General features: G+C 50.4%; 1 protein-coding gene across 1 annotated transcript; it reads left to right on the top strand.

Annotated features, from left to right (window-relative positions):
• The first annotated feature begins 3,025 nt into the window (after window positions 1–3,025).
• Window positions 3,026–14,496, top strand: LOC122387415 (putative carbonic anhydrase-like protein 1). Its single transcript, XM_043377591.1, has 10 exons — window positions 3,026–3,232; window positions 5,953–6,000; window positions 8,144–8,280; window positions 8,580–8,774; window positions 9,507–9,602; window positions 11,612–11,678; window positions 11,951–12,105; window positions 12,549–12,683; window positions 13,112–13,151; window positions 13,451–14,496. The coding sequence occupies exons 1-10, from the start codon at window positions 3,187–3,189 to the stop codon at window positions 13,468–13,470; spliced, it is 939 nt and encodes a 312-aa protein (XP_043233526.1). The 5' UTR covers window positions 3,026–3,186; the 3' UTR covers window positions 13,471–14,496.
• Window positions 14,497–27,039: the final 12,543 nt, after the last annotated feature.

Here is a 27,039-nt window from a genome sequence, read left to right as displayed (position 1 = left end):
TAAGACAATCTCATTGATCTTGCATTAGACAACCATGAGGCTTTCCAGTTTCCAGCTACCACAATTGATTGATAAACAATAAAAGATGATACTGACACATGTGGCTTGGTTAGGTAAAGGTATTTCAATCTATTGAAAGAAATATTTGATAAAATAAACTGAGATATAAACAAAAGTATAAAAATATTCAACAGCCTGCGGAAGCGATGGGAAGCGAAATATCAATTGTAATGGCCTTGGATATTTACCGTAAAATGATCAGTATCTAAATTGAACTCGTGACGTCATTTCAAATAACAAATGAGATAGGCGTTCTACCTTCGAGTATAATGAAAATAAATAAAAAATCAAACTGGAAATTCAAAAGTCTGGAGCTTTTTTTAAAGAATGTTCATTTTTTCTGCCTCACATGATTTTACGATACGATTGTTTGTGAATATCATCTTTGTAGCGTTGAATTTAATGACGTAAACGTAAGCTGAAACGGTATTATATGGCCCTGAGCGGTGTGCGCCTTGCATCTTAATTTTATTCACTTTTCAAAAGAATAACAATATCTTACGTCATTAGTTTAGAGGGCCTATTACGGGGAATCTTTTGGAATCATTACGGTCTTGGTCAAATTAAGATTTTTCATTGGTCAAACGATAATGACGTAATAAAACCATATTACCAAAACGTGAGCTGTGAATTTCGTTTGTCTTTTTTTGGGAGGCTCTCTCATAACAAAAGCAGGGGGGCGACACGGCTATTCGCGCAATGTATTCAGTTATGGGCCGCGCGGGGCCTCGCGATGACGCGGCTGGAGGCAACTGCTCAGCGCGCTAGGATACTTCTGGCGGGGCCGGGCGCTGAACGGTGTGCAATGAATGGGTTATGGGCGGGCGGACAGAGATAAGGTATTGAATTTGAATTGACATCAGCAATCGGGTGGGGAGGGAGAACGTTTCTAATCGAGCTTGGGATGGGGAAAGCCGAAAATGTCACGATCGGATCATAGCTCCGACAGGGCCGGGTGCCGTACCATGTGTAGTATATTTAGGCGGGCAGACAGAGAGTCTTAGTGTCTTTAGATACATACAGCTTCGACCATGGACGTCGGACGGAGTGATCGTTCTACGAATGTACGCACCATCCAGGCCTAGGATGCATCGAGGTTTATAAGACTGCAGTCTGTAGATCAATCAGCATAACAATGGTGGTATGCAACCACATTAGAAGATCTCTCCGGCTCCCGCAACGTTCCAACGCCCCTCCTTTATGCATTCGCCCGATGTGTCCGCCGAGCCGGCTTGCCTCCAATGACGTCATCGGCCGGCCGGCGGCGTTCAAGGTCAAACGGCTGGTGTCCTTACCTGGAGTTCTATAGCCTTGAACAAAAGCACAGCATGGCGGCACCACACGTGGCAGCTGGCAGGATGCCAAAAGTGGCCAAAAGTAGGTAATCTGAAGAAGTTGATGCCATTTTTGAACTTGTAATCTTATTAGGAAAGTATTAGAGGTTGGTTGCTATTCTTACTAAATCGAAATTGTGTTGCACATACTAATAGCTCATATGAACATTCTGGATTGGGATTTCATACCTGGCAGAAGTGGATTGCTGGATTATTTTTAACAAAACTGACCTATTTGGCTTCCAGGTTTGATTTCCTAACATCTGTCCATAGGCGGCAGAACAGGGGGGGGGGGTGGCACCAGGGTACAGTGCCCCCCATAGAGTTTGGCATTTTAGCATTAGCCCTACTGGCGTTGCAGAAAGAATGGGACCAAAATGAAAATCTGCAGTGCCCTGCTGCCACTGCATCTGTCTGTACTGTTTGTTCTTTGAATTAAAGTGGCTGTAGCTTGTTGATAAGATTGTCATCAGTGCTGTCATGAAAAAGTTACAATTGGTCACAAAAAGTAGCAATATGCATGTTCTTGGTTTATTTTAAATGTAGTACAAATGTTGTTTATTTAAATTCAAATTTAATGATGATACCTAATGATCACAAGTGGTCTTAACCAATAACCATGTCCACAAGTGATAATTCTCAATTGTATTGCACTGTAAGGTGTACAATTATGTAGGATAAGGGTTTCATTGGCTACATGTTGTCGTGAGATCCATACAGATCATAGGTCCTCCACAAATTTTAGCCCGCTGGATCCACAGAGATCATAGATCCGACCCCTAAATTTTGTCGAGAGATCCATTCAGATCATAGATCCAACCCCTGAATTTTGTCGAGAGATCCACTCGGATCATAGATCCAACCCCTCTATTTTGTCGAGAGATCCACTGAGATCATAGATCCAGCTCTCGGATCCAAGCACATGTCTGCCTCTAACTGACCTCAGGTCAGTGACCTCAAAAAACCCGAACTATATGTTATACAACTCGGTGAACTTAGCACATCCTGAAAGTTTGAAGGAAATCAGTCCAAAACTGTGAGCTGGACAGGTGCAAAAAGAAAATTGAAATTTGACCATGACCTTGTACCGGTTTTTCTGACCTGGTGACCTGACCCAAGGTCACCCGGACTTGAAATTTTCAGGTCATATGTAAAAAGGTTGCCCCATAGGCTGTGCCACGCGCCGCCGTTTTTACGCTATCTTCGAAAAACCTTAGGGGGGGTTGCATCACCCCCCCCCCCCCTGCCAGGGCGAGGGTTAATCTGCTTTTACATTTAGGTAAGGATAATACCTAATGAAGTCAAACTGCATTAACCTAGCTGCCCGCTATAGGATACGATTCGCGTATTGCTACAACCACGTCAACGTGGCACACTCAACAACTTTCTTTCAGCAGTACAATCAACAGCCGGTTGGCGGTTCAGTGAGGCGTGAGAGGCCGCACACGCCGCCTCTCCCGTATAACCAATAACCCGCTCTCGACGTCCGAGGGTCCCCTCCACGTCCGTCGTCGGCCGAGTCCCACAGCATCCCCCCCCCCCCCACCCAGCTGACCCAGGGAGGGGGAGTGGCGGCGCGCCTGCGCGCCAGCGCCGCCCCGGGCATAACAGCGCTGGCTGCCGCGGCCCGAGGCAGAAGCAGCCCACCGACCGCAGAGCAGGGTCGTACTCAGCAGAGGTCCGATCAGACGGGCCACGTGACGTCATTAAGGAGGTGCTCTGACGTCACTCAGGGTGGGGGTTTTGGAACAGCTTAGTGTAACAGCTCGTTTTCAGATTTGGAAGGAAAATCATGTTCTGGTTGGGATTCACAGGAGTGCTGCTTCTTTGTCACAAAGGTAAGCTTATTTCTCCCGTAGAAGAGTTCTTTAATTAACATGTGAAACAATTGTTAATTTTAAAATATAATAACAAAAGAAATAGCTTAGTATAAAAGTACAATGAGAAAAGTGCTGACAAACTTAATCAGAAACAGGACAATGAAAGCTATACTAACAGACTGCATCTGTGGAGATTTGCTGAATGCAAAATTCAACTGTCAAAAAGGCGCCTTTGCCGCAACCACTGATATTTTGCAGAAACTGATTCCTATTCTAGCCCGTCGAAATTATTCACAAAGTCCAAAGCAATAGCAGGGGTGTCGCTTCGGTTCCACGGCGACCAAACATCAGAACGGCACGGGTCCAACACGCACGTGTCGGAAACTGAACTTAACTAAATAAAATTATTCTTTTTCATAACTGCTCCCTTAGCTCCCTTTTTCATATTGAATTGCTGTGAAATAGTATCGCAACTAAACACAAATACTGCGAGATATCACCTAGCAGGGAGATATCATCTGCAGGATTTTATTTGTTCATTTAATTCACCAATCGGATATCATACCAATAAACAAATAAAAAAGGCGTGGAGCGATTCGTTAGCTACTGGACTAAATCACCAATAGTTTTCATCATCCGCCTTTAATTACCAAACCCGATTCAATTAAAACGACGGAAAACCTTGTTTTTACCGTCCCGCTTATCTATTCAGCGCGCAGCCTGGCCTCTGATATTTCTTGTGCCAAGACGAACCCAATTTCGGATGGAGAGGAATGGGACAGACGGGATGGAACGAGCTGCGTTTGTAATTGTCAGACTGTTCTGGCATTTTTAGATCCCGGCGGCATCGGCCCGCGATCAGAGGGCAGAGCATTCTCCGTGGCACGTCTCGCACATTATTTAACGGGCCAAGTCCCGGAATTAGAGGGCAATGGCCATAGCGCAGAGTTTAATGTGGCCCAGTATCTAGCGCGGGCGGCGGCAGTTCAGCATCGTAATTGGGGACAATCATAAAGATTACATCGGCTCGATAAGGCTCTTAAATCAGCCGCCAAGGAGCGTTCTATAATGGTCACTTCATGTCTATAATGTGGCGGTCATACATTGCCAGTAATTGTACCAATGATGACAATGCGAATTATACACTACAGGCGAGTCACTTCATAGTAATATAACGATCAATAGCGAAATATAAGCATGAAATGTTTCAGCTTTACTCTCACGTTCGAGATGTCTGCAAGTTTATTACAGTAAGTTATCCGCGTCACTCGCAATATCCACTGTCTTCATTGACCTTGCCACTGAACGTCTCGAAATTCGCCCAACTAATGCAAACAGCCTACGATGTGGCAGAAGGTACGGCCAAAGAAAAAGTGAGCCAATGCATAGTTCATCAGGCGCCACAGGTAGCAACAAAACTCCGTTGCACTAGAGCGAAAAATGCTCCATTGAACATAAAGGACATTCGTGATATTTATCAACAAAGTCAACTCGTACAGAATTGACGAGACGACTGCCCGCTACTTTTTCAAGGAACCTGCTACCACTCAACTCGTTTGATGCATTTAGCCCTGCAAAGAGCCCACGTGCCGACATTCAGTCGGCTCCATCGGCGTCCTGTTGCAATCGTTGCCGGGTGGGACGCGCCTCCGAGTGTCCTGTCCCGTCACGGTCTGCAGCCATTGCCGCCATTACTGACTATTACTGGCCATTACTGGCCATTTGCACTGGCCACCGGCCGGGTCATCTTCAGTCGGCGCGGGGACGTCGCGTGAGTGCTGAGCAGCGGCATCCCACCCTCTCCCCGGCCCTCCCACCCCTCCCCCACCCTCCTGAGGCGGCAGACGCTCAGTCGGACGGCCATGTCGAAGTCCAGCGGACAGTGACGGTCGGTATGGCCCACCGGCCCGGGAGATGCACTGCCCCCGCACAGAGTGGCACAATCAGGGGGGATGGTACACGGAGAGGTCTCACTGTAGGGACGTTGATCGCCGTACTCGAGTAAAGGGCGACAAGAACACAAGCAAAGGCGATTGACTCATCATTTTTAAAGCCAAGCCAAGTCATGAAGTAGTTTGATATTCGGGCAGACAAACACTGGGATTTTTGTTCAGTCAAGTGTCGTATTGTATCCATGTATCTCGCCAGTGCTTACGCCTGACTTTTGACCTTTTAACCGATTCTCACATCACCTCTCATCTGGAGGTATTACTATTCATGGTCCCAGGTGGGGGCCTACAAAGGCGCACCTGATCTGAAAATGAGCTAAACCAAATGAGGCACCTTTCACCGTCTAACCATCCGCCACGTGAAAAGAGTGGCAAAGGAGCCGCGCACAACAGAAGCTATCCAGTCGTGATGGAGTTCCTTTGTACCCTGATGACCTCCCGTTTGGTACAGATTACGCCTATATTCGCCGACATAGCGATGGAAAACTGAGCCCCATGAGTGAGCCATTGTGGCAGCAATCGATCGATCTATCGATTGCTTTTTCGATCGATTTATTTATTTATTTATTTATTTATTTATTTATTTATTTATTTATTCATTTTTTGCTGGGTAGTGCATTATCAATACACACCGACGCAGCGAAAGCGACAGTTACGGACGTAAAACTACTCCTTCGCTAAAATCGACCAGGCTCATCTTGGGCATGACTACGGCCATTTTGAAATGAACTGTTAGATCGCGCAGCACGACACACAACAAAACATAATCATAATACCTTTGTGTTTCAGAGGTGCTGGGAAGCTGGGATGATTGGTGGACCTACGAAGGAATATCAGGTACGTATAACGAACCAGTCGGCTCTGATGACAAACGAGTATATGAAGTGTTACACGACACACTTTAACGATGATCGACTAAAAACAAAACAAAACAAAAATCCATAATTTTCCTTGTTTGTCTAAGTGTGCATATTTTTAACTACAAATGATTTTTTTCAATAATGAAGAAATAAGCAGCAAATATGACTCTCATTATTACATACGTTGCCTCCGTTCAATAGACAGAGCCAGCCGTAGACAGCCCCAGTTGGTTTATCTGGCTGATGCAGCACATACGTGTTTCGGGGAAAATGGACCGACTCAGCGTCTTTCACATCATGTAAATGAATCTCGATTGGGTGAAAATAGCAGAAAATTGTGTGGTTCGTATTGCTGTTGCTGACACAACTTGACAACACCCGGGCTTCTCCTGCTAGGAAAACATAATGCGGTGGAGAAATCCACGACAGCTTTTGGGTTGGTGGCTATCTCGGCTTCCTTTGCCGCATAGCCGCATCATGTCGTGTGGCAATGGCCTAATAGACCGATTAGACCTCTCGTATCACAAACAAACAGCATAAACTGGCCAGTAGTGCTGAAAACTCTCTCTCTCTCTTTCTCTCTCCCTCTGTCTGTCTGTCTGTCTGTCTGTCTGTCTGTCTGTCTGTCTGTCTGTCTGTCTGTCTGTCTGTCTGTCTGTCTGTCTGTCTGTCTGTCTGTCTGTCTGTCTGTCTGTCTGTCTGTCTGTCTGTCTGTCTGTCTGTCTGTGTCTGTCTGTCTGTCTGTCTGTCTGTCTGTCTGTCTGTCTGTCTGTCTGTCTGTCTGTCTGTCTGTCTGTCTGTCTGTCTGTCTGTCTGTCTGTCTGTCTGTCGCTCCCTCTCTCTCTCTCTCTCTCTCTCTCTCTCTCTCTCTCTCTCTCTCTCTCTCTCTCTCTCTCTCTCACTGTGTCTCTCTCTCTCCCTCCCCTCACCCCTCTCACCTCCCCTGAATTCAATCGGCCAAACGCAAATGACAAACAAAAATACTCGTTATCGGCACAAACATCCCTTACTAAAACCCTCACAAAACAATAATAAGACATAACCAAAATGAATAGCCCGTTGCATCTAGTACGGAGTACCGATTACAAACGAGAGCCGCAGCGCCTCTCCGGCCGCCTGGGGTGCCGGCTCCTATTTCTGGGCCACATATTGCTCGTATGCGCCGCCAATGATTGCTCCCTAACGCCGCGCCAGGCAGGGAAATCTGATTTATTTATGCCGGCCTTTTCCGTGACTGGTGTACGCATCTGTCCCGCGGCGGCCTATCGCTACCAGACGCCACTGAGGCTCCTTCTGGGCTGCCCAGCAGGAGATGGACAAGACGAGAGAGGCAGAGAGGAAGGACGGTTGGCAACAAAACAAGGACAAAAGATGGGGACAGAGTGAGAACCAGGGGAGGAGAACGAAAGCAAGAGGCAAGGAGAAAAGCAAAAACAAGAGAATGAGGCAAAAGAATGGGAGAACGAGCAGAGAGATGGAGAGAGAGAGGGGGGAGAGAGAGAGCAATGAATAAAAACTAAGGGTGGATTGGAAATATTGAACTTACGGAAGATATGGGTAGCTGGTAGTTGAAAGTCAACTGTAGTAAAACGGAGAAGAATATGCAGAATTACATATGTTGCATGTTGCGTCGGAATATGCTGACTTAGGAATAGGATCCGCTCTGTAAATTCCGAACGGAAAGATATTGACGGAGAACTAAGTGCTACGCAACGTTAATCCTGATTTATTCCCAGATTTGGTACACAGTTACGGTCAAGTTGGTAGGCTCAACGGAAAGTTATGCAGAGAGCGGCGTTTCACTGAAATGCATTCAACATTGGGCCTTATCATCAAATAACTGATAGCAGAACTAGATACGCAGCTGAATGCAATTATTGATAACTTTCACGAACCATTGAAATGTTTGCCAACTGTTCAAAGCTACATCCAATCCTGAAAGATCTGATAAAAGAATTAAATGCATTCCTGAATGCCCAGATAGACAACTTTCACGAACTTCTGAAATGCATCCTTTCGTGTAACTCAAGCTTCAACGCTTCCAAGGAGATGTGCCAAGTTTATTGGTATAGTCTGAGACTATTTCGATGAGTGGCACAACCCCGCCCCTCCGTTGCCAGGCCCCGCCTACTGGGGAGTGTTCAACTCGGACTGGCACTTCTGCGCCCGCGGTCGGCAGCAGTCGCCAATCGACATTGACCCGTACAAACTGCTCTTTGATCCGCTGCTGCGACCCGTCCACCTCGACAGGGTGCAGGTCAGTCACTACAGGCATCGTGAGGCGTGTAAGAAATAGGTCCTTTGAGCATCTCGCATTTCCGCCGCTCGGAGCTGCAGATGGTAGGCTGTGCCGCAGCACTCGCGTGTCTTGCGGTACAGCCTACCTCTTCAGGCACTTTGCTGGCAGCGCCAAGCAGCACAGACTAGACGGAGACATACAAACTCGCGGCGTTCTCAGCAATACGGGTCGTCTGCCGATGTTCTTTACCCTTCTCGTAGGTCCGCGGCCTTTTTAACAACACGTTTCGTATACTATGTCCCCGCCTCCCTTCACAGACCCGCGGCCTGCTCAACAACACGGGTCGTCTGCTGATGTTTCGGACGGAGGACGGAGACGGGTGGCCACCTCTGAACATCAGTGGCGGCCCGCTGCTCTATACATATCAGCTGGCCGAGATTCACATCCACTTCGGTATCAACAACAGTACTGGGTCAGAGCACAAGATACACGGCTACTACTTCCCGGCAGAGGTGAGAATGGACGGGGAGATGGAGGGGAAGGGATGGGAAGAGGGAAGAGGGGATATGGGGAGGAGGTGAGAGGGCAGACATGAGATGTCAAACGGGAGAGACAGGAGGCAAGAAAATTGAGGCAAGGGGAAATGAAAACGACCGGCTGACAAAAATTGTTGCAAACCAACATCCAGGAGTAAACTTATGTGACATAAGTGACCGTCAGAATATAACATAGATGAATATCAGTCCTCCGTCGTCATTCATCATCCATACACGCGCAGGTGTTTTAAGCCCCTCGGTGTTTTACGCGACATTCAGTCGGTCATGAACAAATGCTTGTTGCCGATTCAACAAATAACGTAGCGCCGGTTGACACCCTCCATCAATACTCGCTGGCGGTGCGGTGTATGTACCATTTCACCTTTGGCTGTGCTGCATGATTAGCGGGTAATTTGGCGCGGCACCAGTGACCTTTCCCTGTGGTACACCGCCGATAACCTATTTACATCACGTGTCTCACTCGCAGCCCGCTGCAGCCCGCAGCGACTCACTGCACGATCCCCGCGTGTCTTACGAGATACTACGCAACCCAGCATTGGATCGACCTCTTACCAGACTACGCAACAACCCTTTCTACCGATATCAGCTGGTCCAACAGGCCCTCACGTTGTAACACACCGCTCCACTGATACCAGCCGGTGTAAAAGGGCTCTGGGCTGACCGGTGCCCGGTTCTGGCCGCTGACAGGTGCAGCTCTATGGCTTCAACTCGGACCTCTACAAGACTATGTCGGAAGCCGTGCTCCGACCGCAGGGGATCGTCGCCGTCTCCATCATGGTGCAGGTCGGTCACAGAGATCCGATAGGTGACTGAGCTGCTCCTTTGTGGAGTGAACACCTCCATAGACCCTGGGTCTGTGTTAGAAGCTTGTAGACCCACGTTCGCCTCACCAAAGCCATTGTGTGCCTTACTTGTTGATGATGTTTTATGTCTTTAGTACACTAGTAGTAACACCCGCTGCCACCATTCCCGCACCATCCGCTTCCCTCTCCTGGGCCCAATCTCACCAAGTGCAGTAAACTTGTTTGGGGTAGCGGTAAGTTACCGCACCGAAATAACCCCAAGCAAATAATCCAGTCTCACCAACCCAAACGACCCCATGCTGTAATTTACCGCATTTTGTGCAAATCCTGCAAAAGAACCCCATTTGTCGACGCTTCGGATTGGTGGAAAAGCTGCTGATCACGCCGGCGCGATATAAAGAACGCAATTGTTTTGTCGCCATGGCAACGATAGCGTGTTTCTTCTTTCCAAGCGGCACCTCAGTTTCCAAGACTCACGGGCGACATCTACATGCTGTTTTGGGTACTGCAAATAGGAAGCATAGGTGGCGCAGGCTGCAACAAAAAATAATCTTAAAAAAGAAACCTATTTCTTTTCTTTCTTATAAAGTTCTTATTACATCTTTAATTGTTGATTCTTGCTCACAATTGGTATAACATTTAGAGATTACGGCACAAATGTCTGCGGTAATTTTGGTCCGACATTTGGGGGCAATCAGCTGATTGTTTGGTTTGTTTACTTGCTTTCGGGCCGTGAGCAGTTGCGCACATGAAGAATTTGCTGTAAAACCGAAGCTATCCCATGGGGTTATTTCGATGCGGTAACTTCAAAAGTTACGGCAGTGGTGAGATTCGTTTTGGGGTAGTTTACCGCAAAATGAGTTTACTGCACTTGGTGAGATTGGGCCCTGCCGTGTGACCGTGACCGGTCATCTCCACTCCATTGGTACGCGGCGGGGTTACCGCACCGGTTCCGTGTTAGTACCCGGGAAGGTAGGCCTGACTCCCGACCACCATCGATCACAGCTCGCCGCCTTGATTGTGAGTGATACGGCTTCGGTGGGCGCCGGTCGGACCCCGGGCTGGGCCACTGCCGGACCGGACACGAGGCCCTACAACGGCCGCCGAGCGCAGTCGACACGGCCGCCAAACGGCGACACCGAGCGGGAATTGGGACACTGACCGTGATCCATAACGGCTGTAGAAACCATCAATAGCTGTCGCTCGCTGTTTGGTGACAGTACAAGTGTCAAATCTTTCGGTCAATCGACATGCTAAGCTTCGCGAAGCTCAACTCTGCTGCTATGCCAGTATGCATTGCTGGGCAGAATCTAATCGCTGAGATATGATGAGATGTTAAATCACTTCTCGGCGAGCTAACTTCGGCCTGTCCTAGCGTTTATGATTAACTCAGCACATCGCACACAATCAGCATAATGTTACACCATGATAAGTAGGTACCTCGCTGGATATTTGGTCCACTTCATTGCATCACTCGAGTAACCCTACAGGATGCGAGTCCATGTTTATACGGAACCAGTTGCGCCGCCAGACCCCCATTAATTCCTGCCGTCTGATAGAGCACCACCTGTAACTGGTCTGGACCGTCTGAATCGTCCGTTCGCTCCGACCGACCGCCGGCGGCCGCCCTAAATCATACGGCGAAATGAGCCGGGTAAATACGGTCGACTGACCTGACCCAGTGCGGTAGAGCTGACCGGCGGAGGAAGCCGGAACGGGCTGTTTTACCAGAGCTGGAGCCAGTAGCGGGAACGGACAGGAGGGGCTCGACCGAGCGGGCAGGTGTTCAGGGGTCAATGCTGCTGACGTGCGGCTAGCACTGGTATTAGTGTGCGTCCAGTGCATTATTGCAACGAGGATGACCATAAAGTATGAAGATCGTCTGATTTTACGCGCAACGATCGATCGTTACTTCACTATTACGTGAGGTACGGACATACATCATCTGCTTTCAGCGCACTGAGCTCATAGCACGAATCTTGCTTTCAGATTGGAGAAACGACTCATCCAGAGCTCGCGAAAATCACAAAGTGTCTCCCCAAAGTGCAATATCAAGGTATGGTATAATTCAGGATAGACTGATTTTGATTCAGACGCCTCATTCTCCGATGCCGCTGTATTTTTCTTCAATAATTAACGTAGCACCTTAAACATGATTCCCGGTCCTAAAAGAAGGCTTAGGCTTTAGTCGGCGTAAAACAGCAGTACAAAATAACTAAAACATCAACCCCTTGAGTCTAGCAAACTCAGTGACATTCTCCCTCATTATAACCAGCCCATGCCATCGACTAATGACCCCATCTCCCCGTTCTGCGCCCCTCTCGGCAGGTTCCACGTGTGCCATCCAGGACCTGTTTGTGCGCGACCTGCTGCCGCAGACCAAGCACTACATCACCTACGAGGGCTCGACCACGCTGCCGGGCTGCTGGGAGACGGCCACCTGGGTGCTCAGCAACAAACCCATCTACCTGTCACCGGCCGAGGTGACCGGACTCAGTCGGCCCCCGCGGAAACAGCTGCAGTTTTATCGGCTCGACGAGCACGGCGCCCTCCCCGAGCTGTGATTTGCACTTGTTTGTGAAGTAAATCAAACGGAAACAAAACAGACTGGGAGTGAAAATTCATCTATGAAAAGAAGCACAGCCAAGTCTGTTTTCCTTAAATACAGTTGATTTGTTAGGATTGTGTTTTATTGTTCTCCAAAGGTTTCAAATAATCAAACATTTATTGCGTAGCAACGAAAGCTTTTAAACAAAGAAGCACAGGAAAGTACAAACGACTAAGACAGTGTTAATATAACATCGAGCCGTAAAAAGCTAAAAAGTAAAAAGTAGACACAAGAAAAACGCTTTCCCACACGGTCATAACAGCAGCCATTAAGAGGGTTACTGAGATGTATCGTAACACCAATCCGTTTATTCTTCAGCTGCATCGAATGCAAGGTCTGGTGCAGGGCTCCAAGGAGGAGACGAAGGGCCTGCTGGGGAACAACCGGCGGCCGCTGCAGCAGGCGCACCACCGCACCGTGCGCACCAACATCAACTTCCCTGGCGCCGGAGAGGTGAGAGCGAGAGTGTCGGAGGAGGTGAGAGGAGGACGTCGGCAAAGGTGAGGGGAAACGTCGGCAGATGTGAGAGGGGAACGTCGGCAGAGGTGAGAGAGCGCTAAGCAAATGTGAGAAGAGTCAGCTTGTGAGAGGGTAAGGTGTGACAGGTCAACCGCAGAATTGAGGAGAGATAACTAAGAAATTGAGATGAAATTCTTGCCAAGGGTCAAAGGTCACTGAGGAAAGGAAGCTTGCGAGTAAAGCGCGCGGCTGCGGGTAGGGGTGGAGCTGGGAGAAAAGCGAACGTGTGCAAAAGATGTAGGGGCTTCAACGTTCGTAAGGGAAGAAAACAGATAAATCTCAATGTGATGGGGCCAGCACACGGTCGTGAAGATCACTGTTTTGTATAGGATTAACCTCTAACAACCTCTGTTTCCTTTCAGAAATATTGTCCCACGATGGAGCAACAAATGTTTTACAAAGGTGAGATAATTTCAAATGAATGCATCATTGAAAATCATTCACTCGTTATAATAGATCAAAAAGAATCATAGCGGATCAGCCAGCCCATTGTGAAGGTTTTGTATTTCTGATGTTACGTAAAAATAGCCATTTCAACGGGCAACAATTGGGCGGGCAGTCAGTCTGTTCACTACGCACATATCGTTCTACACACCGAGTTCAGCGTTGCAATACTAAGCCCTCCGTTATCACTTACCATCCCCAATGACCGTAGTGCAAACATTCCACCAGTTGGGTCACCATTCTGACCTCTGTTACAGCCAACCGGCCGGGCAGGTGACCGCGGATGACCTGAGGTCAGACAGGTTAGTGACCTGCTGAGGTCAGCTCAGTGACCTGCTGATGTCAGACAGCCCAGTGAGCTGCTGAGGGCGGACCATTCAGTGACTTGCTGATGTCAGACAGCTCAGTGACCTGCATTGAGGTTAGACAGTGACCTGCTGATGTCCGGCCGCCCAGTGACCTGACCCCGGTGGCCCCAGTGCTGTTGGCCGTCAGCTCCGAGCCGGCGCGGAGCAGTGATATAGTGTGTACGGCTTGTTCAAAGTGTTGCTATGTCGGGTGTTCCGCGCTGCTGAATCATCACCAGGATTGCAGGCGGTAACTTCCAGAAGCAATAATGGAGGGAGGCTTCGATGGAAAACGGAAAATACACTATTCAGTCGAAACTCTCTTGCATACCGGTGACCTATCCAGAAAATGCATCCTCACATGTTGAATGTCACGATAGGATAAGTTGAGCAGCGATATTGCGCTTTGCTAAATATCGGGTATATCAAACTGGGTTATTAACTTATTATGATGGAGCGTTTTAGCGTGATATTCACAAATGATCAAAAGTTACATATAATTTCAAAATTGAGGCACATAAATTCTCTATAATAAGTCTCACCGAGCTTCAACAAGAGCTCGGTCATTCAGTCTGAGACATTCAGTCAAGACGCCTTCAATCTGAAGCATAAATGCGTTGGCCACGAGATTCATTGATCGCAGTGTAGGTACCTACCGATGCTCAGACATTGTGCAAAAGAATCGCGTGCATAACTATTGGCTGGCATCATGTTCTGTCGGCAGTCCTGTAGACAACTGATGAAGTCGCGCAACTCTGTCCCAAAATTGAGCATACGAACAGGCGAAAAATCCTGCTAGTGTGGTCCAATTAAAAAGTATGTGGTTAGAATCCGTACAGTCAATGGACATTGTTCGTTGAACGAGTGTTGACGTATTTTAGGAGTGAGATGAGTGTTACATGCTTCATTGTTGATGAACAAAGAAAAAATAAAGCTGTTCGAAACTTATTTGTCAATAGGTCTGGCTGTTTTCTATGTACTGTTTCTGCGCCTACGGCACTTATCGACGAAAGAAAAACACACGAACACTTGACATCACATGGCTGACTCCTGCCTTTTATGGTTCGTCCCTACGCGTGCAAGTCGGGGCGATACCACGCTTCGCACCGACTAGTTTGCATTCAAATGCAATTTGAATGCGTGATCTTTGAATAATGGTGACAAGCTAAAAACTGACCGAGATCGTAATTTGAATATATAAAAAGATACATTTAGCATTTATCCTCATCACACAGTGCCGTAGAGAATAAATGCAGTTTCGATCTGATTTCCCCTATAGGGTCTACATATATTAGTCTGATATTCCCTACCCACCCGCGTCACTTCCACCGGCTCCTTTTAATTTAATCACATGGTGTAAAGGCGCTGGGGCGTGTGGCCGCCGGGCGCTCTTTGGCCACCGTCCCGGCGCCGCGCCCGCCGGCAGCAGCGCCGTGGCGCCCCTGTTCGGTCCCGTAACTGCCCGTTATGGGAGCCAGAACAATGTAAACAACACTTAGCCGCAACAGCCTAATTTACCGACAGCTTCCGCGGCCAAAAAATAAACCCACAGAATTCAAAGCAGCTCGATCGGACAGTGAATTTTCGCGCTGGTTATAGATTGCAGTGAAAATAAAAGAAACAGTTTTACAAAGCGTCGTACAACCAGAAATTCAGTCTGTTTGCTCATAATTACTGAATGAAGAGTTATTGTTTATTTGACCAACGCTATTGACCAATCGATTACGAATGAGGGAGTGGCGCTCGTTACGTACCGCGAACCTTCGTTGTCAGACCAATTACAGCAGGTGTAACAACATGCACATCATTCTACACGCAGGGTTCCCGAGTGCCTAGCAGCGAACACAGGCGGAGACATTTTGAAACCTGTAACAACAACTGCTGGTGTGACGACTAAAACCCGCACCAACTATTTCCTGTTCTAGTAACGAACAATTTATGCCGAGACGGCACACCGGAACAGCACGTCCGTGGAGGTCATTGACCGTTGATTACAACTGCCGGCGGCCGGTCAACTCCGTCCAGTGGCTCCCAGGGACTGTCCGCTGCAGGAGCAAGTCGTCAGCGATCGGCATCAGTGGTCAGAGGTTAGCGGTCAGCGGTCAGTTATTAGGTAGGAGTCAGAGGTCAGCGGTCAGCGGTCACCAGTCATCAGCCATCGATGCTTATGTTCAGGAGCGAATGTTCACTTGTTAGAGAGAAAACACCTGTGTACGACAGGCTCCGACTGAATGTCAGATAGGTGTGCTGGCGGTTAGCGCCGTCCTGCCACGGTCGGAACACCGTCTCCGTCAGCCGTCAGGTACGGTCAGACAGACCGATCTTCACCAGTTTGTCAGGTCAGGGTGGAAAGCTGAGACGGACAGACAGGCAGGCTGGCAGTTCTACCAGCCGGCCAGGTCAGAGTCAGGGGCACACTCAGACAAGTCGACCCCCACCAGTCGATCAGATCAGGTCAGGAGCCGCTGGCCACCCGGTCAGGTCAGAAACCCCCCGCCAGCCGGCTCCGATCAGCCGGGTCGGCATTCCGTCGGCGGCGGGCCATCGGTCAATTACGGGCGCGGGTCGGCGCGGTGCCGGCGGCCGCGCCGCCCGGCTAGTGAAATGAATACGTCTCTGGGGCGCAGTGCTGGCGACGGACGGCCGCCGGCCCGGGCCACCATTCAGCCGACGGTCGGGACCGGAATACCTACACCTCCGACCGGCACGGACCACGCGCCGACGCCGAATCACGCGCCGGCACCGGGCACGTCCCACGAATGGGGTGTCCGACGCGCCCGGCGACGGGTGGAATGGGGTGTCACCAGGGTGGAATGAGGTGTCACCAGGGTGAAATGGGGTGTCCGACGCGCCCGGCGACGGGTAGTATGGGGTGCCGTCGGGGTGGAATGAGGTGTCACCAGGGTGAAATGGGGTGTCCCGACGCGCCCGGTGACGGGCGGAATGGGGTGTCGGCGGGCTGGAATGAGGGGTCGCCAGGGCGAGGTAGAGTGCCGGCGTGGGTGGAATGGAGTGTCACCCGGGTGCCAAAATGGGGTGCAGCCCTGGTAGATGCTGACGGCTACTAACACGTGTCATGGGTCGACCCCGTCGCCGGGCAGCGTGGGAACTCGGCCGCTGAACGGTCCGAGAGGCGATGGAACGGCGAATAACGCTACGAGATGGGGCGATGGAAAGTTCTCAGAGAGGCAGGCGCAACCGTGGACAGCCCGAACCAAGCCGAGCTGGTCGTGAAATCAGTTTGTCGTCCGCCGAGCAGGGCACAGTTTGACATTAGGTATGTCCATCCGTTGCTGGAGATGAGTGTCTTGAGCATTCGTGACATTAACCTCAACAAGAGACCCTCGCCATTCAGGTGGAGGAAATTGACATTCCGTTAGGGCTCGTGTGAGTGACCTTTAACCATCTACCCACTGACGACCAAATAAAGCGCACCTAATGTAACTGAACATGGATCAGTGGCTTCGAATAGGCTAATACTCCGATCATAAGTATTCACCATCAAACCAGCCACGTCAAGCTGCGATATGTGACGCATTTCATTCCATGCGACATCATTCAGAAACGAACGCATGGATGAATTAGTGACAGGGATCAATGGATAATGAAGGTTTCTTTCGGGCTCGTGCATTATTTACCGTTGCAAACTGCGTCAGCTGGTGCCAGCTGGAGCTGGTGAGGCCGATTTAGATCCACATTTGTCGTCTGACAACTCAGCAGCAGGTGCACGGCACCGACAATCGATGCCATTACGAGTTCACCTGTCCCTGGTCCCCTCCCCACCTCACCATACCTCCTTCACAGAGCCACCTGGTCGGCAAAGGTCAGATCGAATCTTGTGTCGCATTGACAACAATATTACCCTGACTGCAAAAGAACACCGACAACATTCGGGAACACGAAGGAGCCTCCTTGCGTCCAACCTCAGCTCATTTATGCTCCGCATTTATTACCGTGAATAAAACTAGACATTCAATAGACAGCTTTAAACACAACTTGTCACAATAAAAATATATCAAACTGCTCCAGCTTCCAAGATGGTTCTTATTTCAGCACTACACTGGCCTCCCGCCAAAGCTCATTCGCATGTAGCCAAACTCGATCATGCAGCCCATCCCCTACACCCTCCCTACACAATGCACAATGCACAATGCACATAGCACGTAGCTACGGAACCCGGTCAGTTCCCACGTCAGAGTCTGACTTTGTGACCGGTTATTTGTCGCTTCGACCTGGGCCCGATGCCGCATCCCCTCTGTACAGTTTGCATTGTGAACTGTTACTGTGCAGTCTGCAATGACACTCTGTAATGTCTGCAATTTGTGCACCCAATACCCAGCGCCCACTGCCCCCCCCCCCCCCCGGTCGCGGCCGTCCGCGCTGTAGGCGGGGTGATCGGCTAAATCGGTAGATGATAGATCATCCCCCACCCGCGCCCTGTTGGATGACCCGAGCAGCGTCTCGGCCGCCCGCTCGGCAGCGCCGGCTCATATTTCATTTGCAAGAACAACAGTGGCCTGTTTGCGCTGAGGATTGGCACCATCGCGCCGCGCGTCCGACGCGGGGGAGGCAGTTCCAGCGTGGGGGAGACGGTCCCGGCGCGACTGGGACGAATTCCAGTCAAACTCGCATGGTCACGGTGCCGCGTTCCTACGACAATTATCACCATCGCCATTTAAAAGTTTTCATGAACGACCATCATGCATGCAATGCGCCATATCATTACAGTAATGACAAAGGGTTATAATTTTCAATATGATAATGGTGATGCACGAGAAAATGAGTATGGCTGTCAAATGCAGCAGTAATTTGGCAGTAACTATGCTTGAAAATGTACTTATGTAGTGATGTGACTTGCAATGGTGATCATACGACGAAATATTAATTGTCATTGGGCAGAGCAATATTCTAAGCACATATGCGGCAGTTGTCAGTTGTAACCAAACACAAGGGGATTATGACAAGACATAATTAGTCAAAAAAATTAATAGACAGAGTTAAAGGCATTCATTGGAGAACTTGGCTGAATTAATGCGAGGTTGTTTGGCTTGCAACTTCGCGAACTGGTCACTGACAACTAACACGACTTATGACAAATGGAATCCACATCACTAATATTCTTCCTTGTGACGCTTCAAACCATTATATTCTAGCATAAAATTATCTGTTTGTGACATGCAAAACCCATATTAACGTTTGGCCTTTCCAGTCACTATAGAGAACGAATCAATGCCGCTTTCTGTATGAACAGTTTCGCCACGGCAGCAACGCAGTGGAAAATGTTCCTTTTGAATGAAAAGGGTTTCTAATCTACCTCCGACGACCCTGCAGAACCATGAAAAATGCCGAACAAATGGGACGCAATAACGAACGTGGGACGAGCGAGCCACCGACTGGCGGCTTCAGCGCATGTGAGACTGGATAATCGTTCACTGAGTTACCAACACAAGGGCCCCCATGCCAAAGCTCCGTACAGTGCGGCGGTTGTCCGCCTGGCTCGTCAGCTCTGCACCCTGTCCAGCCTGTCGGACCATGTAGTCACATCCTGTCTGAATCGCAAGCGCGTGTTCGTCCAGACCCGTATCATCAGCAGTGCCGGCTGTTCCGTTCCGTCTCTCCGCATAACGCCCAACACGCATAAGAAGCAGGTTAGGGCACATGACAGCCTGTCTGGGCTGAAATAACAACTCCCTAAAAAAAAATGAAAGAAAAAAAAACGATTAACCGTATTCGTCAGAGCGTGCTCGTCCATTCCCATCATCTATTTGTCGCAGTGCCTCGCATTGGTTTCGTCCCGTTCCGCCCCATCCCAACATCTCTGTGCCTCAGTGTCCCGTCATTGGCCGCGCATTGGTCCCGTCCCGTCGCGTCCCGTCGCATCCGTCGGCGGGCGGGTGCGGGCCCGTCCCGACTCCGGGCCGAGCGGGCCCTCGCGTGAGGCTGCCGGCCGCCTAACGAGCTCGCGTGCCGACCGCTCTGTTTTACAGATGCGTCACTGTCGCCCACTGCCACTGGTCGGCCGGGGCGGTCCGGAGCGGCCGGAACGGGAGACCGGAACTGACAGTGGCGGCCGGAACGGGCGACCGGAACTGACAGTGGTGGCCGGAAAGGGGGACCGGAACTGACAGTGGTGGCCGGAATGAGAGACCGGAACTGACAGTGGCGACCGGAACTGACAGTGGCGACCGGAACTGACAGTGGCGACCGGAACTGGCAGTGGTGGCCAGAACGGGCGACCGGAACTGACAGTGGCCGCCGGAAAGGGGAGCCGGAACTGACAGTGGCAGCCAGAAAGGGGGACCGGAACTGACAGTGACGGCCGGAACTGGCAATGGCGACCGGAACGGGCCCCGGAACTAACAGTGGTGGCCGGACCGGGGGACCGGAACTGACAGTGGCGGCCGGAACGGGCCCCGGAACTGACAGTGGCGGCCGGAACGGGCGACCGGAACTGACAGTGGCGGCCGGAACGGGCGACCGGAACTGACAGTGGCGGCCGGAAAGGGGGACCGGAACTGACAGTGGTGGCCGGAACGGGCCCCGGAACTGACAGTGGCGGCCGGAACGGGCGACCGGAACTGACAGTGGCGGCCGGAACGGGCGACCGGAACTGACAGTGGTGGCCGGAATGAGAGACCGGAACTGACAGTGGTCAGTGGCGGCCGGAAAGGGGGACCGGAACTGACAGTGGCGGCCGGAACTGACGGTAGAGACCGGAACTGACAGTGGTGGCCGGAACAGAAAGCGGGACAAACTTGAGGTTGGAAAACGGGGTTGTCGGGTTAGAACGGCTGTGTTGGCGGGGAAGTGGTAGATGTGAAGTGGCAGTTATGCTGGAAGGGCCTCTCAGAAGCCGAGTTGTCCATCAGCATCTCGGTGAAAAAGGATGTCTTCCCATTATTGCTCCCGGTTGAAACTGATACTGATTCCTGGATGTGTGTCGGTGTTTCACCGCGGCGAGTCGTTTATTTGACCTACATCACTCAGATTCATTTTCGTTTCAAAGAACTCTGACACTGTGGGATCGTGTGCATTCAATTGGCCGGCGGGACTCAATTGGGCGAATCGCTCTCCAACTTTTGAAGGCCACCATTCATCGTGGTGAGTTTCAAGCCGCCATTGTCTTTTCTGGCGAGCTCCCAAGCCGTATCAGGCTCTTTCCGCGCTTCCGACGCTTTAATCATTGGCAAGGGAAGTGATGTTACTGCCAACTGTTTTGAAAGTTTCAGCTCTAAAGGAACAGGTGAAACCGCTTTCTAAAGCTTCAGGTTGCTGATGATTTCAGCGCAGACGGCCACTTTCCGACCACAAAGCCGGCCTATTGATCAAGAGCACACTATCATGTCGGAGCTTAAAAGGGCGTCCGAGGTATTCTAGGATGTCAGAAATAATAGCCAGCAATCCATGTTTCGGCCTCTAATTGGGGACTAGCACCAAGTGTTCCCAAATCATGCAATGCATTCATGTCTAATGTAAAAATATTGCAGAGCATAACAGAGGAAAACCTGTAAAATAGCATCCTCATCAATGATCAAACGTAAATTTTCCCCCATCACCGCATATAAAAAGGGGCACAAATTTAAAAGCAACAAGCCGTGATGCCAAAACAGAAACCTTTGCGTTACAGCCTGGCCAGGAATCGGTCTACATGGTGTTTGATCCATGGTTCAAACCATGTGGCTATTTGCGCCCGGCGGGGCGGTAAATCCGCGGGGCGTTCTCACCCGGGCCCGGCTTAGTGGCCGGCGCCCGACTCAGAGTACACACGGCACGTCAAATCTGTGTGCGGCCGCGTCCGCCGCATGAACTATGGTGCGGTCACACGGCAGGTGGCCGGCGCGTGTCACTGCGCCCGCCGGATGGCGAGGTGATGCTCGCGAGGCCACATTAGAAGTCATTGCACGACAGGAAGGCTTTGGATTGCCGACATGCGGCGCCCTGCCTTGATAAACTAAAGCGTCTAGATGCGACAGAAGACGAGGCAGAGGCGACTCGACGCAACGAGGTTTGAGAGTGACGGACTGGCGAGATCGACTCGTCCTCATGACTGATCACAGTTCAACGAGTGACAGCGCTGTCACTTCTCCCTCCCAATACTCCGCTAGCACCAACAACCTGTCCCTCCCTCTTATCACCAGATCTATCCCTCTAGCCACCGGCGCTCCTGTCCTCAACAATATGCCACCACCACCCTTCCCCGGCCCTCCGCCACCCCCCGCGCCCACTGCAGCAGCGGACCGGTCGACCGGTCACCGTCCGATCAGATGTAAACACGGGCTCATATGGGGCGGCCGCCGGACGGCCGGGCCGGTCACATTAAAGCGGCCGGAGCTCCCGGGGATAATCTCACTAATGGGGCGGCACTGATACGAACCTTGTTAGCCGACACGCGCCATGAGCCTGCCAGCCCCCCCCCCCCCCTCCCCCGCCCCGCCCCACCCGACCCCCGCTGAGCCGGACTGAATTGGGTTGATCAGCAATAGGCAGGAAGCACGCGACGGCCCCGGATCGCCACTGGCAAGTGGCAGGACTGGTTTGTTTGATGGTAAGGTGTCCAGGTGGCGGTGCTTTTAATGAGCTATGCTAGTTTGAGCTCGTCAAAGGGTTTGCTTTTGAGCGTTCATTAGGCGATACTAAGCCGTTGTGATCGTTAACAGACCTACATAAAGCTTAGTTGAAAATGGAAGGTATGACTACCATCCACATAGCAGAAAAATCTGTACTCATGCCTACAGTCGCATGCCACACAGCACGACGCACGTTATCTGCCTGAACACGCTTCAAGGTATGTGAGCCCACACAACTAAATTAGCTGACATTTCGGCCTGACATTTTTGTTGCTTGAATACTAAAGAGCATTGCCGAGAGGATTTCTGTTTTCCAGAACTTGCCCATGAGTTGCTTACTCAGAACATCTCCTCTTAGCACCCAGTAGACCGGAGAGGGGTACTTACACGGTAGGCCGCTGACATGCTTATCAAACTGACCCAAAGAGCTTTTCTCCACACGGCGTCCACCGGAGGGCCAGGGTTGGGATGTAATGGCGGCAGAGCGCATTATAATTCCGTCCGTCTTTAGGAACAGAGGCTTGGTCAAACTGACAAAGCCTTCAAAAAGAAGTCAACGATGGTTTGTCGTACGACGTTCATGAAATGGCACCAAAATACATTGCTAAACCTTCTCCCGACAATCAATCTTGAAGACTAATCGCTTCTGGATGCATAAACATTTCACTGTGCAGTGTGCACATTATCTGTTAATAGCGATGAGTTGGGCCGGAACACAAGACATAATCCAGCGGCAGCTGCAGCCAGCAACTATGTAGTTAGACGTAAGGCCAACCGCAGGCTTCAGCTTCACAGCGGTGACCGCTGAAGAGAGCGACAAATTCACCTTAGGGGTCCTCAGTCACCTGCGCTGCTTTACGGCTGCTTCTTTGGCGAAGCCGAAGGGGAAAATGATTGAATAGCGGACGAGCTATAGTCTTGAGCCGAAGGAAAGATACCACGTGGTCCCTTATCAGCATATAAAGAACGCCAGCGCCATGTCAAGAATACAAAGTAGACAGGGAGGCAGAAGTGAAAAAGCGGCATCGTACATAGTTCAGCTAGGAAGCACCAAGCAACAACATCGGATAATTCCCGAGCCCATCAGAAAGTCATCGCCTGTAGCTGAGACAAGAATAAAATAAACAGTTGCTCCCCCATCGTCGTTGCGATTGCCTTACATACAACTAGCAAAACATGTGGTTTTCCCGCCGCCACTACATTCGAGTAGCGCTCTGTTCCTCGATTCCAGCTCCACCCGTTCCGTCCCACAGGCGGCCACCTCCGCCGACCACCGGGCCGGTGTGCTATCTGCGCCACTGATCGCCACCAGCGCGCCACATTCGGTGCCGGTGGCGCGCCAAATGCGCTCCGATATACGTCTGGCGGCGGGGCGCCGCGCTCCATCCGTCTCCGAGAGGGTGATCGTGGCGGGCCGGCCATGTAAATGAGCCAGCCGGCCCTGATAAGCGCGCCGGCTGATTTAGCGAAGGTGGAGGTGGCACCGTCACAGGGTGTCGGACGCGGCAGCGCGCGCAGAACACGGCCACCCAGGAGGGCGGGATGGTAGGAGGAGGCTGCAGAGGACTGGCCGCAGGTGCAGACTATTGGGTAACACACTACCACAGGGAGTGTCTTTCCGTCCGGGTGATTGACGTTCCGTCTTCGACTGATTCGAACTTGGAGTCCATCTGGACAGTGATTGGGTCCGGTCACACTCGCTTTGTGACACTCTGCTCGTTCTACCGTCATCCCACACAGACTGTAGCTCAGATCAGTGCTGACTTAGACGACATTGAACGGCAAATCCAGTACGTTCTGACCACTTACCCTGGGCCCATTGTGTTGGCTGGTGATCACAATCTCAATCAGCTGAGGCTCACCTGTTCGCATGCTCGCCGGTTTGCTGATCTGCTTAATACTTATGAACTACGGATGTGCAACTCAACTGTGCCTACCTACCGTCCAGCAAATTCAGTCATTGATGTTATTGCTGTTAGACCTGCTCACCTTGTGCTTCGTTCTGGTGTCACATGCTGCCACTTCAGCCCTCACAATTTATCTCGCGTTGTAATCACTGTTTCCAAGCGTCGTATTCAACCGTGTGTAGTTTCTACCCGTGGCAAACTAGATTTTGATGGTTTTAACGTTACTCTTTCAATGTTTGATTGGTCACCTGTTCTGACATCTTCGGCTACCTCTGACAAGTGGCATCGGTTTGTTCAGATGTTCACCTCCCTACTGGATCTGACCGCACCGATCCGTCGCGTTAGATTGCGTAATCCTGCTGCCGCACCGGTGTCTGCCGCTACTCGTGCGCTGATGAGTGAACGGCGTGCAGCTTTAGCATCCCGCGACCGTGCTCGTTACAAACAACTCAACCGCCTTACTAAAGCAGCCATTAGACGCGACTGCCGTGATGACATCCACCGCCGTATTACTGAGGCGGGGAGGGGTAGTATGTGGCGATGCCTGAAGCCGAAGATAGGAGGCGGTGACTCACGTGCTCATGCCATTCCTGCAGTCTGCTGTAACGCTCTGAACAGCCACTTTGTGAATGTTGGACCGGCTACTGCGCGAACTGTTCCTCCGCCCTGTCGTGCTGTGCCGTCGCTGCTGCCCCGGGTACTTACCTGCTCTTTCAGCGTCAGTCCCGTCTCGCTGGAGTCTCTCATGTACACACTCGGTAGTTTAAATGCTTCTAAATCTTGCGGAACTGATGGCATTAGTGTTCACATGTTCCAAAAGTGTTTTTATGGCTTAGGACACGTTCTCCATGATATTGTCAATTCGTGTTTGACCACAGGCTGCGTGCCATCTGCATGGAAACACGGTCTCGTTACGCCTCTGCCCAAATCTGTTGACCTCACAGACGTCACTAAATTTAGACCAATCACTGTCGTTCCTGGTGTGTCCAAGATCGTTGAGCGCATTGTTTATTTGCAACTCAGTGAATATTTTGATGAACATCGACTTTGGTCGGCTACCCAACACGGTTACCGAAAGCTGCACTCCACTGAGACAGCTCTCACCGTTCTGTCAGATTTTATTCTTTCGGCTATGGACGCTTCTGAGATCGTACTTGTTGTTCTGTGCGATCTGTCGAAGGGCTTTGATTTAGTTGACCATGATCTCCTACTTGCTAAGCTCAAGTTATACAACATTGACACCACATGGTTTGAATCGTATCTTTCTGATCACAGTCAGCAGGTGCAGTATCGCGGTGCGGACGGCCAGCTGGTCTGCTCCGATTCACTGCCCATCACGATGGGTGTGTATCAGGGTACAGCTCTGGGTCCAATTTTGTTTTCAATTTTCTGCAACGATCTGGCTCTACATGCTTCTGATGCAACCATCATTCAGTACGCTGATGACGTGCAAATCGCTGTACGCGGTAAAAAGAGCCACTTACCTGAGCTCATTGCTACCATGGAGAACCACCTTGGTGCTCTCGCCGACTGGTTCAGCTCTAACAGGATGAAAATTAACCATTCTAAGACACAGCTCATCGTTCATGGCACAAAAAGAACTTTGCAAAGCATCCCACCTGTTACGATTAAGTTTGGTTCATCGTTCATCACTGAAAGTCAAACTGTGAAAAATCTTGGACTTACCATGGATCGCTGCCTGAGTTTTGATGATCACATCACTCACCTTGTCGCGAAATCAACTGGCATCCTCATCTCTTTAGCTCACTCTAGACACGTGCTGCCTTCTTGGACTGTCTCGTATGTGGTGAATGCTCTTGTGGTCAGTTCAATACGTTATTGTGTGTCTGTGTATGGCTCATGCAATGATTCCCAGTTGCACCGTGTGCAGAAACTCTTGAATTTCTGCGCACGTGTCATTGGTGGTCGGCGCAAGTATGATCGGGTATCCGATGTACTTCGGCAGCTGGGGTGGCTCTCAGCGAGGCAGCTCGTCAGCTATCATAGGCTGTGTCTGATCAAGACTGCGCTTGATACCCAGTTGCCAGCGGATATTGCAGCGATGCTTTCATATGTGTCGACACCCCATCACACTCGGCAGTCTGGCCAGTTACAGTGTCCACGTGCAAAGACATGCTCTGGTGCTAGGCGTCTATCTCATGCCAGTGCGTTATTTAACAGACTGCCCAATGAGCTGCAGTCTCTGTCGCGGCCTGCCTTCAAACGACAGCTGAGACTTCTGCTGCTTCGGGAGGTAGGATAGGTTCGTGGAGTGCCATGTCTTATCGCGTGTTTCTCCTCTTCATTTTATGTCATCACTGTTTTATATCTTATGACTTGTATGTGTGACTCGGGCGCTGGAAGAGCCACTTCTCAGTGGATGCAACCACGAATAAACTATGAACTATGAACAGGCTCCGGCAGACCGCAAGCAAAGAGCATTGATAGGAGACACTGGTCATAGTATCCCGGGCTATTTTTACGTATTTTATAAAAAGCGCACGTAGTGAAACACCGACGTTACCTTCTGGAGACGATGTGGGTCGGTGTCTCAATAAATCGATTGCAAAAGTTGATAAAAGATGGCATAATTGCCGGACAATTACGATAAATCACCCGGTGTGGTTACAGTAACGTGTCCTTTAGTGGCCATTTCCCGGGGCCGTATTAGAGCGCCGCTCATTAAGATTATCGATAACTGTAACAGCATTTGGTCATGCAAGCCGCGCAGCCTTGGCTTCCTTCAACTGGTTCATTGGAACTCCGAACTCCACGGTACACAGTACGACAGGATGGACCTCATTGCCCCTCGCCAGAGCCAAATGCTTGCCGCATCCACGATTGAAGTTACATCTTTAGAAAACATTCAGGGGCCCTAAAAATATACCTACACCGAGTTATCCTTCGTTGCGAGCTAACATTTACTTATTCCTCGAATGCAGAGCCAGAAAATGTGCGAAGCCGAGAGAAGTCAGTGGACGGTTGGACGGTAGATACGTTTTTTTTTTGTCCGTTTCAATAAGAC

The sequence above is a fragment of the Amphibalanus amphitrite genome, unplaced genomic scaffold, assembly GCF_019059575.1.
Source record: "Amphibalanus amphitrite isolate SeventyFive unplaced genomic scaffold, NRLGWU_Aamphi_draft 000016F_arrow, whole genome shotgun sequence".
In the NCBI taxonomy this organism is placed as follows: domain Eukaryota; kingdom Metazoa; phylum Arthropoda; class Thecostraca; order Balanomorpha; family Balanidae; genus Amphibalanus; species Amphibalanus amphitrite.
The sequence above is the reverse complement of the archived record's forward strand: the minus strand, read 5'-3'. Positions and strand labels throughout refer to the sequence as shown.

Coding starts and splice junctions, on each gene's coding strand:
- LOC122387415 (XM_043377591.1), top strand. CDS start 3,187: ATGTTCTGGTTGGGATTCACAGGAGTGCTGCTTCTTTGTCACAAAG. Junction 8,775..9,506: donor GCTACTACTTCCCGGCAGAG/GTGAGAATGGAC, acceptor GGCCGCTGACAG/GTGCAGCTCTATGGCTTCAA. Junction 9,603..11,611: donor CCGTCTCCATCATGGTGCAG/GTCGGTCACAGA, acceptor TCTTGCTTTCAG/ATTGGAGAAACGACTCATCC.